The sequence below is a fragment of the Thrips palmi genome, unplaced genomic scaffold (assembly GCF_012932325.1).
Source record: "Thrips palmi isolate BJ-2018 unplaced genomic scaffold, TpBJ-2018v1 HiC_scaffold_2, whole genome shotgun sequence".
Classification (NCBI taxonomy): Eukaryota; Metazoa; Arthropoda; class Insecta; order Thysanoptera; family Thripidae; genus Thrips; species Thrips palmi.
In genome coordinates, this window is record NW_023144629.1 from 1704378 (window position 1) to 1718638 (window position 14261).

At 54.2% G+C, this 14261-nt stretch overlaps 2 protein-coding genes across 2 annotated transcripts; one reads left to right on the top strand and one right to left on the bottom strand.

The window, feature by feature from the left end:
• The first annotated feature begins 9373 nt into the window (after positions 1–9373).
• On the top strand, positions 9374–11737 carry LOC117647692 (protein l(2)37Cc). Its single transcript, XM_034389587.1, has 7 exons — positions 9374–9538; positions 10156–10243; positions 10349–10510; positions 10600–10742; positions 10826–10942; positions 11017–11112; positions 11199–11737. The coding sequence occupies exons 2-7, from the start codon at positions 10159–10161 to the stop codon at positions 11412–11414; spliced, it is 819 nt and encodes a 272-aa protein (XP_034245478.1). The 5' UTR covers positions 9374–9538; positions 10156–10158; the 3' UTR covers positions 11415–11737.
• Positions 11738–11954: 217 nt separating this feature from the next.
• On the bottom strand, positions 11955–14158 carry LOC117647694 (coiled-coil domain-containing protein 43). The gene is made up of 4 exons (XM_034389589.1): positions 13792–14158; positions 13366–13578; positions 13123–13286; positions 11955–13005 (listed from the first exon to the last, which is right to left on the bottom strand). The coding sequence occupies exons 1-4, from the start codon at positions 13969–13971 to the stop codon at positions 12933–12935; spliced, it is 630 nt and encodes a 209-aa protein (XP_034245480.1). The 5' UTR covers positions 13972–14158; the 3' UTR covers positions 11955–12932.
• Between the last annotated feature and the right edge of the window lie 103 nt (positions 14159–14261).

Sequence of the window (14261 nt, forward strand, 5' to 3'; positions counted from 1 at the left end):
GCGGCGTCAGCAGAGGGGGTGGGTCGCTTAGACGCTCGGAGCGCTCGGAGCGCGCCGCCGGCAGTGAGCTGCACTCGCGTCTGGGCCGCCGAGCCCGGCCAGCCCGCCCCCGGCGAACATGCTTCCTATGCGCGCTTCCTGCGAAACAAGAAGACAAGGAATCAAGAGAGTCAACTTTCGAGTCCCGGTCCTTGGTTCTCGGTGGCGGACGTCGCTGTTAGCAACTCGCCCGGCGACCCGCCCGGAGGAGACGCGACGGGAGGATAGCAGGTCGCCGCTTTAATTACCTTTCCCCATTAGCGGAGGGACGCATTGCCGTAAGAAAACATAAACACTTTGCATTTCCCTCTTAAATATTTACAAATTTCTCCGAAATTAGGTTAAAATAAAACGAAAATGGTGATAAGTAATGACCAATAATTGCTGAGCAATACTAGTAGAATTAAGATTGCCTACAAGTGCGCCTGCTAATGAGAAAAGGTCGGCAACAGGCTGGGGAGCGCTAGAGCGCTAGCATCCGGCTTACGCTGTGTGCACAGGGCTTCTCTTTCTCTCTCCCTCGCCTCTCCCGCCATGAAATCATTTTCCCGCCCTCGCTCCGCCATGGCTCCGCATCCCCTGCATAAATAAGCCAAAGCCTCGCCCCCGCCTCCCCCGACGCACAGTGGGCCAGCAGACCGGCGGAGGCGGCCAAAACTCCAGACGCGTTTTGAGCTCCACAGTCGCTAAACAGGACTCGAACCGAACCTGTGACCCCACCAATGGATTCCTCGTTCGGAGAGCAATCCATGGGTGGGGTCACACGTTCGGTTCGAGTCCCATTTAGCGACTCTGGAGCTCAAAACGCGTCCAGAGTTTTGGCCGCCTCCGCCGGTCTTCTGGCCCACTGTGCGACGGCCCGGACGGCCGGCTCGTCCGGTCGGCTCCCCGCTCGTCGGGAACGTTTTCATCGTCACCGCACCCACTTACCACCACGCAGTGCCACGGCACTGCCACGGCAGGGCCTCCCCGTCGATATCCTACCGAATGCGGCGGTAAAGGTTGAAGGTTCGAAGCGGTTTGGCGCATACGGGCCGCACCGCGCCGCCAAGCACCGCGCCGGCCCGAGGAGTGACGAGACTAACAAACTGGCGGAGACTGTAAAACCCGCCCGTATACCTACCGCGTGCCACCGCGGCGTGTGTGTGTGTGTGTGTGTGTGTGTGCGTGTGTGAGTTTGTGTGTGCGTGTGCGTGCACGCACGGGCGTGCCAACGCAGGCAACAGCCCAGCCAAGGAGGCGCTCACGTCTCCCGCAACTTTTACGAGCGCCGCGCCGTACATACTACAACGTACTCCACAGTCGCTTCTTCGACTGCGGTTCCCTACGGTTCCCCCGGCGGGGGATGGCCCCCATCAGGGCGCGCTTATCCACCTGCTGGTGGAGGCCTCGCGAGGGGCGAAAGAGAGTGAGAGTGAGAGTGAGAGAGAGAGAGAGAGAGAGAGAGAGAGAGAGAGAGAGAGAGGAGAGAGAGAGAGAGAGAGAGAGAGAGAGAGAGAGAGAGAGAGAGAGAGAGAGAGAGTCGTCTGGCAGCGAGACGCGCGCCTAGCCGAGCGGGGGCCGTGCTGGCCGTGCCGGCCGCGCGGAGCCCCGTGTGGGCGGGCCGTACCGTCGCGCTGGGCCGCGTCGCGGGCCTGCCTACCCGGCCGAGGCCGTAAGGGGCAACGGCGCAACCCGGCGGGCTGATGCCAGGCTGATGCCATCCAAACAGTGTGCCCTGTCTCTCTCGCACTGCTCGGCACCAGCCTCCGCACTACTACTGCTTCGCCTGCCGACCCGTGACGCACGGCGGCCGTTTGGGTGACCGCGTGGGAGCGAGGCAGCCAGATCGCCTCCAGGGATCGAGGACTCTACACTGCAGGGACATGGATGCCATTCGGGAGTAATGACGCGAGAGTGACGCGGCGCGCGGCGGGGTGGCCGACCATTGGCCAGCGGCACAGCGGCACAGCGGCCACAGCCAGGGACACATGTTTGCATACAAAAGGATGAGTGTATGACGCCTGATGACGCCACACATCACACACACACACACACACACACACACACACACACACCACACACACACACACACACACGTCGCGTGGCGCGCATTGAATGCCGCCGTTCTTGGCGCGCTGCAGGCCGTGCAGGCCGTGGTGCAGGCCGTGGTGCAGGCTGAGCCGGCCGGCCGCCCAGAGGGCCCAGAGGCGAGAGGAAGCAGAGCCCCACACTCCGCTGCGGCGATACCGCCAGACGGCCAGACGGCGGGTGCCGTGACCTTGCATCGCGAGCTCGACGCCAAAAGAAGAAAAAACATGAATTCATTCGTATAAACGGTCCGAGATGAAGTTTTCGCTCCCGGGGACAGGGGGCGTTTCCTTTTGAGGCTCCGCGTCTGGAAACGTGCTCCGCGTCCTGTAGCTTCCCGCCGACTATCCCTTCTCTCTCGCCACCGTGTACGGGACGCAGAGTGTCCAATCGGGCGGTTGGGAGCAACCGCTCGGTTTGTGCGCAAGAGAGACAGAAGATTCGGAACTAGCCGAGGCAGCCGAGGTGCATTCGGGCCGACTCTCGAACGGCTGCCGAACTCATGAGTGCGTCCGTCCCGCCGTCGTCAAATACGCAACGGTTGACGGGGAACCGCTCGGGCCTTCGGTTCGGTTCGGGTGTAACCGAACCGAAGCGGCCGGCGGGCGGTTCGGGTCTAACCGAAGGCATGGTCGGCGGTCGAACGGTTGCTACCAACCGCCCGATTGGACACTCTGACGGGACGCCCCGTGAGAGTGACGGTCCTTCCTGGCTGGGTGTGACACGCCGCACGGACCGGCCCGACGGACGCGGCAGGGCGCGGCAGGGCGCGGCAGGGCGCGGCCTCTCTTGGAACGCCCTGACGCTGCAGAGCACTGCGAAGTGAGTGCACGCGCTGCAACGTGCAGCACGAGTGCAGCACGCACTCCGTGCACTCCGTGTGGGCGTGAGCGGTTGGCCGCGAGGACGACTCCGCCACACTGTCGCAGCTTTCTGCCTGGACTGGTGGTGGCGACACTGCAAACGGATTCCGAGGGTCGCTTTCGCCGCTCCACAGTGGGCCAGAAGACCGGTGGAGGCGGCCAAAACTCTAGTCGCGTTTTGAGCTCCAGAGTCACTAAAAAGGGCTCGAACCGGACGTGTGACCCCACCAATGGATTGCTCTCCGAACGAGGAATCCATTGGTGGGGTCACACGTTCGGTTCGAGTCCCATTTAGCGACTCGGGAGCTGAGAGTTTTGGCCGCCTCCACCGGTCTTCTGGCCCACTGTGCGCTCTGTCTCTCTCGCTCGTTTTCATGGGGCGAGAGACAGAGCGACGATTCACAATCAGTCCACTGCGGGCCTTCCACCAGTTCGCCGCTCTGCGACAAGGGAATCCCCACCGCGGATGCCGGAAGCGTCCTCAATAATTCCGCGAGGAAACGGACTCCAATCAGCGCCGGGGCGTTCTAAGGAGATCCCCGCAGACTCCCACCCCCCTTTGTGTTGTTTCAATTTCCGGGGCGGGGGTGGGGTGGGGGGAGGGGGGAGCAGCGCCGAGGTGGTGGATTTTACAAGTAAGTATTGCGCCACGGGGGAAATCTAGGGAGGCGCCGGGCGAGGCGAAAACCGCGACGCCTCGCCCCGCCCCGCCCCGCCCATTACAGTAGCAGTGGAAGCACCTGCCGACGGGGCCCGGGGGCGGCTGGGGGCGGCTGGGGGCGGCCGGGGGGCGGCCGGGGGCGGCAGCCGTGCGTTTGGCACCGCGTCATCGCCTGGGGCGACTGTGGCAGCTGGAGAGGCGGGAAGGCAGGCGGCACGATGCGATGCACCTTTTCATCCGTTGCAGTGTGCACCCCTCGAGCGCAGCGACCTTCTTGCGCCCTTGCGCCCTCTCCGCTCTTCTCTCTCTCTCTCTCTCTCTCTCTCTCTCTCTCTCTCTCTCTCTCTCTCTCTCTCTCTCTCTCTCTCTCTCTCTCTCTCTCTTTGCCGAGTCCGAATCATCCCTCTGTGCCGAGCGGGCCGTGTCGTCCGTGGCTCGAATAATTGGCTCCAGCAGACCCATCCGCCACCCCGCCCCGCCCCGCCCGCCCGCCCCGCCCCGCCGCAAAGCAGACCGCCACCGCCGCCGAGCGCGGTCTGCAGACCGCCGCGCCGCCGCCACACTCGCCACCACTTCTCGGTGCAGCCAACACACTGCCAGCACTGCCAGCACACCACAACGCCGCGGCCGCCGCCCCGCCGCACTACATACTCCCATAAACACCAACTTCATATTACAGTGGCGAGGGCGGCGGCTCGCGTGGCGTCGGTCCGACGACGTGTATTGGGCGCGTGGCACGGCACGCCAGGCCACGGCCACGGCACGGCCACGCAACTTGCACGCGAAAATAAAAGCGCACAATGGGGCAGTGCCGGGGCAGGCAGTGGGGGAGGGGGAGGGGGATGCTGGGAATGAATGTCATCGCGTTCCAGCGTCCCGTCCCCCCGCTGCTCCATTTGCGCGATTTGCACCCCCTGCCCTGCTGGTGTGTTTGCCCTCCCCCCTCCCCCCCCCCCCCCCTCCCCCCGCGCCGCGGTACGCGCTCATTGTGACAAATCTAGCCCGAGTCATTTTATCTTAATTTCGGCCGCGAGCGGCGCGCGGGGCCGATTCCGTGCGGACTGTCTCTCTCGCACCCCTGCGCAACGCCCCGTGAGAGAGAGAGAGAGAGAGAGAGAGAGAGAGAGAGAGCAATCAGTCCGCTGACCGAAGAGCGTCGCGTAATGAAGCCGATGGCGCGTGTCGTCTGTCTCTTGGCGCGCCTTTTGTTACAGTGTGGTGGTCCGCGGGGTCGACGGCGACCTGGTCAGTTTAATGTCCGTCCCATTTTAAACTATGGCGGTCCGTTCCCCCGGCGCTGCAGCGCGTTGTCGCGGGCTGCGGCCCGGCCATGCGTTCTCGGGCTCCTCGGTCTCGTCCTGAATCGCTGTCGTGTGTGGTGTGTGTCAGCCGAGCGTAAACTGCCAACCCTTTCAAAAAAATAAAAAAAATTAAAAAATTACAGTTTATCTTAGTATTTTTTATAGAATTTATAATGGAGAGACGTTTCCTTCGTTTCAAAAGAAAAGAGGAAATTTTTTTTGGAAAAGTACCTTTAACAGTCATCTTAAAGTTTTAACAGTCATCTTAACGTTTGTCGGCGCAGTAACGCAATTAAATTAGATGAATGATCCAGCGTGTTCGCATTTTGCATGTTGCACCCCGAACCAACGTGTTTATGTGTCTTTCCCCCAAAGTATCCCATCCCAACCCCCGCTCGCGCCTGAAAACCGTGAGCGTGAGCTGCTAAACGCTTGTGCGCGTTGAGTTCCAGGCTCGGCCTCACCGTGCCGTGGTGGCACCCCTGACGGCCAGCGTGCCGTTGACGGGGCAATCACTGCAGTGTACATAATGCACAGCATTGTACAAACAGCGACAGCAACGGGGTCAATACGGCGACGGAGAGGCGCTGCCGCTCTGGACCCCAAGATTGGCCAACTCAATTCGCCTGGTGCCGCCGCACAGCGCCGCATTCCTCTTAATCCGTTTACTTTAGTCTTTCCTCCCCCTCCTTTTTTCCTTCTCTCTCTCTCTCTCTCTCTCTCTCTCTCTCTCTCTCTCTCTCTCTCTCTCTCTCTCTCTCTCTCTCTCTCTCTCTCTCTCTCTCTCTCTCTCATTCTCCTCTCCACCCGCCAGATGCATTTTCGCGGCGGCCGTGCTGCTGAATTTCCGGTCACGACGACATGTGGCCCGCGGCCCAAAAACCACTCGTTGGCTGATTTTGTTTTGTTTTTGTTTTGTTTTTTTGTCGGGGCTGCGGGGATTTCGCTGCCTCTCGGCGTGGAGAGCCCTGCCGAGCCATTCGGGGGCCATTAGCGCTGCGGTCTCCCGGTCTCTCCCGGCCTCTCTAAAGCAAAGCAGAGCGTCGTGTCGAGCGCCTCTCTGTTCGATTTATCGCGTGTTGTTGTGGTCGTTGTTGTTGTTGTTGTCGTTGCAGTGGCGAGGCGGCCCAGGATTTCGGCGGCTGAGCACTACAATGCGGGGAGCGCACAGTGCCGAGAAAGCTAAAATTCGAGAGCATGAGTCCAAATTGGCTCGAATTTAGTGGACTTTTCCGTTTTGTCGATCTCAGTCTAGTATTTTGTAATAAGTATAAGATTTTAATAAATTGGTATACCGCGTTGTGTGTGAGTGTGTGTGTGCTGCGCTTTCTAACCGTTTCTAACAGAGCAGGGCGGTGGCGGTGGCACGACAAAGACCGTGGTGACAAACGGCCGATGGCCCAGGCAGCCTAGGGCAGCCCAGAGCAGCCCAGAGCGTCCCCCAGCGGCCCCTAGTCCCTAGATCGGCGCCGCCAAGACACTTTTCCGACACAATTTACGATTCAAGGGCCCAGCTGGGGCAGGCCCGGGGCACGCCGGGACGGAGCCCGTCAACTTACAAGCATCGTTTCGCGCGTAAAGTCGATTTTAGAATTGGATTGTGCTCCCCCCCCCTGACTCCACCCCGCTCGTCGCGTGTGCGTGTTGCGGCTGTTGTCGCCTCCGCCGAAAGTTGCTCGGAATTCGGCTCTTTGATCCGAGAGAGGCGGGGCGGCCGAGTCCGAGCGACCCCGCGAGCGCGAGAGGGACGGGGCACAGTGTGCTAGAAGACCGGTGGAGGCGGCCAAAACTCCAGACGCGTTTTAAGCTCCAGAGTCGCTAAGCGGGACTCGAACCGCACGTGTGACCCCACCAATGGATTCCTCGTTCGGAGAGCAATCCATTGGTGGGGTCACACCTTCGGTTTGAGGCCCATTTAGCGACTCTGGAGCTCAAAACGCGTCTAGAGTTTTGGCCGCCTCCACCGGTCTTCTGGCCCACTGTGCGGGGCGACGAAAGCGCCGGTCTCGTCGGCGCCGCCACGCGTGTTTTGGCGCCGTTAGTGTGGAGTTACGCATCAGTGTAGGCCAGGCCTCCGCCACTCCGCCGCCGCTACACCGTCTTGGCCTTCTCGTCAGTCTCATTTCGACCGCTACACTAGTAGTCAGAGCGGCGAAGGGAGGGAAGTCCAATCAATGGCAGTCCGTCATGCCGGCGAGTCGGCGCCCCAATGACTGACTCTGTCTCTCTCGCACTCGTGGGGCGGGCCGTCGGGCGCGTCCGGGTGCGAGAGAGACGGCGCCACGGCAGGTGGAGAACCGCCCCGCCGCCGCGACGAAGAAAATGTCAAAGGACACTTGCCGGCGCCGCCAAGGACGAACAATCCCACGCGCCTACGGTGTGCCTACAGTGCTACACTCGAAGATCGAAGTGCGGTCTCGACTCCAGGTATCGCAGCTGTCACGAGCGCCACGCGGCACACGCGAGCTTCAACCACGTGACCATTGAGCACCATGCCAACCGCGATAACTAAAATTTAGTTGACTTTCTTCGTAATGTCACGCACCGCTTAGATAAAGGACTTCCCTACTGTCAACTTAACTAACATTTCGTTTTCGACGAAACATTTTCATTTTGACAGTGGACTCACAGTGAACGCGTCGCCGCCGCCGATGTCGTCGACGGCGTCCTGGAGGGCGTCCTGGAGGGCGTCCTGGAGGGCGAGGGCGGCACCGCGTGCTGCTCGGCGTGCTGGCTGGCGGCGTGCGGCGAGGACGGCGAGCACGGCGAGGGCGAGGACACTCGGTGTTTCCCGGCGGACCCCTGGCTCTGCACTGAGCGGAGCCATGGCGGGCCGGGCCGGCGCAAGGCTGGCGGTGCTGCGGGCCGCGCCGCCGGGAGGGGCACGAGCTGGCACACTGGCACGCCTGGCACGAGCCACGCGGAGGGGAGGGGGAGGGGGCGGCCCGGGGGTGTCGGCCGGGACAACGTCGGATGCAGCGTGACCTGGAAAAGTGCAACGCGGATCCACCGCACCGACCCTTCATTTATTAACGCAATCGACCGGACTTTTGCGTTGGTGCGGAGGCGGGCGGCAACAGCGAGTCCTGCTCGAAAATAGTCGCCGTGTTTTTGACGATGAGCACTCGATTAGTATTTCGTCTCTCTCTCTCTCTCTCTCTCTCTCTCTCTCTCTCTCTCTCTCTCTCTCTCTCTCTCTCTCTCTATCTCTCTCTCTCCCTCCCTTACTTTCCAGGATTTCGTCATGAAAGGACAGCAATTCTTCACAGTGCTCCCCAGCGCCTCTGAGCTTGAACTTGAAAACGCTCCCGCTCTCCCAGAAAAAGGGTGTTCTTTTCCTGGCCGTCGGAAGGGCCTCGGGCACTGTCGGACCGCGTACCGAGAGAGGGTGAGCAGGGACCCCTACGCCCCCCGCCCCGCCCCGCCCCGCCCCGGCCCGCCACTCCGAGTGCGCGCCAGCACATTAAAGTGTGGTACACCGGCCCGATGCCACTTTGTAGTACCGAGTTCCCGATCCGTTTCGGACGGAAGCTGGGGCTTCCCGGCAAAACAACAAACAGAAGGCCGCGGCGGGGGTGGCAGGCTGTGTTTGCACACGGCCGGCCGGGGCGGCGGAGCGCGTGCGAGGGAGAGAGAGAGAGACAGAGGGAGGGAGGCGTGGTCCTGTTTGGCGGCTGAGCTAATCGCCATGCTGCGTCACTCTGCACGTTAGTATCACGTCCCCATACACTGACAGAAAAAAGTCGGCATCGAACGCGAGAATTTTAGCACGACCGAGTATGTCACTTTTCTGATGTGTTCTCTCCATGCCAAGTTAGGTCCATTTAGCCGTGGCCGGAAATCGAACCCTCGCTGAAACCGACCCTAGCTTCCAAATAAGATAGCCCTTTACTCTTACAGAAAAATTCTCAGGCACCAAATAGTGGGGAAGGAGCCTCTCGTTTTGACTGTCACCTCCCTCGGAAGAATAGTTCTGGCTGAATTTCTGCCTTTTGTTTCGGCATACGTTCGCTACACCGCTCATACGCGCTCATAGGCGCCGAACGGACTCCCGAAACGAACTTGAGGCATTCGTTCAGAAAGCGCCTGTGAATCGTGAGATAGGTGTCCACGCGAGACATCCCAGGTCGACGGGCCTGCCTACCGCTCAGGCGCCAGCCACTCTGGTGTCCAATTTCTCATACTGCCGCACTGGAATAGCAATCCGAATGTGTGTGCATCTGTAAATAGCACGCAGGACAGCTAAACGCAGTAAAACCATTCATTTTTAAGCAAAACATTGACAGTCGGTCTGGATGAGCAGTGGAAAGTAAAGAGACAGATAAAATGAATTAAAATACTTCATTTTCACAGCAGAGCGGCGGATGTCGCGTTTCAGCTTCGAAACGACCGAGGTTCCTCGGCTTGCGTCGGCTTGCGTCAGACACCACGTGACTGCGCTATTCACAGTGTCGTCTGCTTGCGGGGAGGAAGAGAAGAGAAGGGAGAGAGAGGAGTGAGAAGTGAGAAGCGGAGTGGACTAGCGTGGTGCCTGGAACCGTGCGAAAGAACCTTTGAACTCGAGGTTTAACAGTTTTCACCAGCAGGAAGCACAATCACCACAGGTAAAGAGACGGGTCCCGGTGTCCTCGCTCGCGAGGGGTCACCGCGTCCCTGTTGCCGGACGCGTTTTTCTGCTGCCACTGAAGCAGGGTGCTGGGCGTTGCGCTGCGCTGCGCCGGCCCCCATGCTGGTGCAATCCCACAGAATGTTATGGCAGAGGCCCTTCATTTTGTCGGGGCTCCCCGGCAGGCGCTGTCTGCACCTTGCCTCGCGGCAGTGCCCCCTTTTCGAGTGCTGGCCGCCTCCCTTGGCCCTGCCTTGGCAGTGTGCGGGACGCGGCCCCGCTAGCACTGTGCCCGACAATAACCTTGCACTCGACACCCGTCTCGGTGCGCTGCTCCGCTCTGGGTGTCAATGAATGGAACCGTCTGCCCGGTGCTTTCGTGAGCCGTTTCGCCACTTCTGCGTCCCGGGTGGGCATTGCCTGTCGGTCGAGCTCGACGTTCATCCTGCCATGATATTTGAGGGATTTACGTTGACACTCATTTGCAACGCTTCGTTACCATTTCGTGGTTTATGAAAGGAAAAAAGCTCGGAGCAATACAGAATAAAAACAATTTTAATCACTAGAATACTATTTTTCGAACGATTGGATCAAGGTTTGTTTTCTTTTCCGCAGAACATGGCACAGACATTTGTTCGAATGAGCCAGTTGGGTCTGGGCTTGGCCACAGCTGGGGCAATTGTCAATTCAGCATTGTTCAATGGTAACGTATCTCTCTTTTTAAAACCTTGTTTTTTCCAAATAGTTGTTTCAAAAAATTGACTGGTTTGCAAATTTATACATGTTATCTTTTAATTTACATTTTCAGTTGATGGAGGTTTCCGAGCAGTTATCTTTGATAGGTTTAAGGGTGTCAAACAAGAAGTTGTTGGAGAGGGTACGCACTTCTTTGTTCCATGGGTTCAGCGCCCCATTTTATTTGACATCCGTAGTAGAGCTAGGAATGTACCTGTTGTAACTGGCAGCAAAGGTAATTTCTATTTGTGTTTTCATCTTAACTTTGTATTACCATTTACTTTGAGTATGAATTTATCTTATCTTTTCTTTTCCTGTTTTAAGATTTACAGAATGTCAACATTACACTCCGAATCCTGTTCCGACCCGTGCCGAAGGAGCTTCCACGTATCTATACCATTCTGGGAGAAGATTACACTGAGCGTGTTCTTCCATCCATCACCACTGAAGTTTTAAAGGCTGTTGTGGTGAGTTTATTTCTTTATTCCAGATTTTCTTAAAATGGAAGCAAGTTATAACTAATACCACATGTTATAATTTTTACCTACAGGCTCAGTTTGATGCTGGAGAACTTATCACCCAGAGAGAATTAGTCTCACAAAAGGTTACCGATGATCTCATGGAGAGAGCCTCTCAGTTTGGAGTGATCCTGGATGACATCTCAATTGTAAGTTTGCGACTTGTCCACTTCTTCATTGTGATGCCGATGAACGCAATTTTAATGTGAGTCATGCTTTTCAGACACATCTTACCTTCGGCAAAGAGTTCACTCAGGCTGTTGAGTTGAAACAAGTTGCCCAGCAGGAGGCCGAGAGGGCACGATTCCTTGTAGAAAAGGTAAATGGCTGTTTCTGACTTCATTTGGTGTTGGTTGATGTAAACAAGGTGAGCAGTTGACTCAATTTTTTTTTTTCCTTGGGCAGGCTGAACAACAAAAGAGAGCAGCTGTTATTACAGCTGAAGGTGATGCCCAAGCTGCTGTGCTGCTGGCCAAGTCCTTTGGTGATGCAGGTGAAGGTTTAGTTGAGCTTAGAAGAATTGAAGCTGCAGAGGACATTGCATACCAACTATCTAGGTCAAGACAAGTGTCTTACCTTCCTACAGGCCAGAGTGTCTTGCTCAACCTGCCTGCCCAGTAAACACGTTAGAATAGTTTGAGAAATTTCCACTTGGCAAGAATTAGATGGTGACACTAGACTTCTGTTTGATTCACTGTTTGTTGTACACCAGGACCTAATTACTGAGCCTTGAAATAACATTTGATGTGGAATTCACACGTGTGTGTGCTCTGTTAATTCTGTCAGTTCTGACTTGTTACAAAAAAACAGCTGTTTTGAAAATTGTTGTGCCTCTTGCAAACCCTGATTAATATCCAACATGAATCATTTATTATGGGTGGAAGAGTTATTAATGCTGTCATTTACTTGTTCAAGATATGTATATTTGTCTGTTTAGTTGTGTTCTTTCATTCAAACTGAGGCTTTGTTCTGACATTGCCAATTTAAAACTGAAGCCACCCTAGTTTTCTTTTACCACTACCTTCTGTGCTTTTTTGTAAAATTTAGTATCTTGATGCATTTTATGAGTTCTCCTCTCAAGGTGCTGACTGTTTTTCTTTAGTGTCAAATGCCATGCTGTTTTTCATTTTATATTCTCATTTTGTAATGATTTAGTCCAAATTGTTTGTTGACTCTCTCGGTTGACAGCAGTTATATTTGACAATACATGTATGAAAAACAATGTTATCATTGAAATTTATTTCCTTTCCTCTGGTTACACTAAGCCCAAAGGGACAGGGTTCAAATCACACTACTACCACACAAGTACCATAACTTCTTTCAATGTGGCCTCAAGTTTCATTATTCCAAAAAAATAAAACTGCTCTCAAGGATATAACAAGCACTTCTTGGGAGCCACTAAAACCAAGCTGGGAAATGTCAGCCAGCACTAAAATCTTACTTGCCAGAAAATAGTTAAAAGCAACCACCCCAAACAACTTTTCACCTGGACCTGGCCTGCCAAAAATAGAGATACATCTGCCTTCAAATGATTGACTTCAACATTCTCATCTGAAATGACTTACAAAGAGTATTTGATAAAAACAAGAAGAAAATGATAACCAATTTGATGGTATTAGTATTAAGATTGAGTAAAATCTAAAATAAATTATGTGTTTGCACACGGTAACAATTAAATAACTGCAGTTCCCCATAAGAAAATCTCACTCCCCCTCATTTGCTAGAGATTTATCATTGACCGATCCTACTAGATAGAAATTGATGGCAAGAATTTTTGTTAAGTTGTCTAATTCTGTTATCAAAATTTTTAACAAAGAATCCTCTAAAATATTGATCAGAATAAATTTAGAAACCTACTACAGATTCAAAACTAGAAGATAATATCATTGGAAATCTTTGTTTTTCTTTTTGTACACAAAACTACTCTGTCCAGAAATAACTTTAACAATAAATATAATAAATAACAGAGTCATTTCACAGAAATTTCATTCAGACCTTGAAGGATAAAGGATAATGTTGACTTTCAATTAGACAAATTTAATTTGAAAGCAAAAATGATATAAGGAAGTTAGTCTTCTACATTTGTGTGGAGTGACAAGGGCCCTCAAGTGGTCCACGCAAAGCAGTAGCCTATCTTCATTATCGTCTGCGTTCTGATTTCTGAGTCTTGCGTTTTTCTTTCTTCTCAGCTTGTTGCTGTTTTTGTTTCTCCCTGAAGGATAAAAAACGCATAAACTAAAAACTAGTTTCTTTCACTGATTTCAAAAATTTGAGATGACTAAGCTAGAGCAAATTGAAATACTTTGCTCTCTTGATGGGTAAAGCATACCTATCCTCTTTGTCTTTTTCTTTCTTCTTATGACTGTCAAGCCTGGCTTGTTCTCGTCTCTCTTTCTCAGCTTGCTGGATTGATGAAAAATTTGTATTTTTTTCCAAGCCAGCGTCATGATCATCCTCTTCATCTAGGAATTCGGCCTCTTCTTGAACTTGGATCTGATATAAGGAAATGAAACAGTGACAGAATTGGCGGCATCAAAAATAAAAGTTCATAAGTTTCACAAGAGTTACATACTTGACTATATTGAGCAAGAATGGCTTCGCGGACTCGTCTTTCTTCCTCGGTGTATTGTCTTTGCTGAACAGTTTGTAACGTTTGAGATTCTAATAATTTAACAAGTTTATTTTCAACATCGATTTCCTCAGTGCTATCTTTTGTGCGCTGTGAACTTTCAGTTTTCTGCCAATGGTCGAGGATTTCTTTACAGATCTCTGCTATATCGCTTTCCTGTCAAAAGCAAGCAAAGAATTAGTCAACCAAGTACGTAACAAATCGTATAGAGCAAATAAATTACAGGCCACAGAATATTGGTTTTAAATGGAAAACAAAACAGTATGGGCTACTGCAATTGCAATAACAAGCATGCTGCCAAAAGGAGACAAAATGTTCCAGAGAAAAGACCCATGGGGGACCACAAACTGTCTCGGGGTGAGTACTTACAGTGATTTCAGAGATAATATCTTGTAGCGCTTCAGCCTTCTCGTCATTGCTGTCGTCCCCATTCAGAATTCCTTTGATGTACGAGCCAAACACTCCCTCGTCTGTGTTTAGGTCCCTCAGCTTGCCACCCAGCCACACGTCGAACTCGATCTCGCAAGGGTCCGCAGCCATAGCGGCCATCCTGACACCGACTGCACTGGCACCTGGAAACGCCGTCGGTCCTTTCCTTGAGCGTGTTCGCTGTTAGGCGACGTCGGCTTGAGGAAACTGGCAAAATCCAGATGATTTCATGGACAGCAGTGAAGGTGAGCAGAACAGCCAGGCGGCCATGCCCCTGCCCGTCGTGACTCAAGGAGCGCCGAGCCGTATGAGAATTTACGCGCTCGGAGCATTCCGCCTCGAACGCGCTATGCTTGAACCGGGCCGCCTCCGGGATCTCCTCTTCGAAGGTGGCATTTTCCCGCTAAACA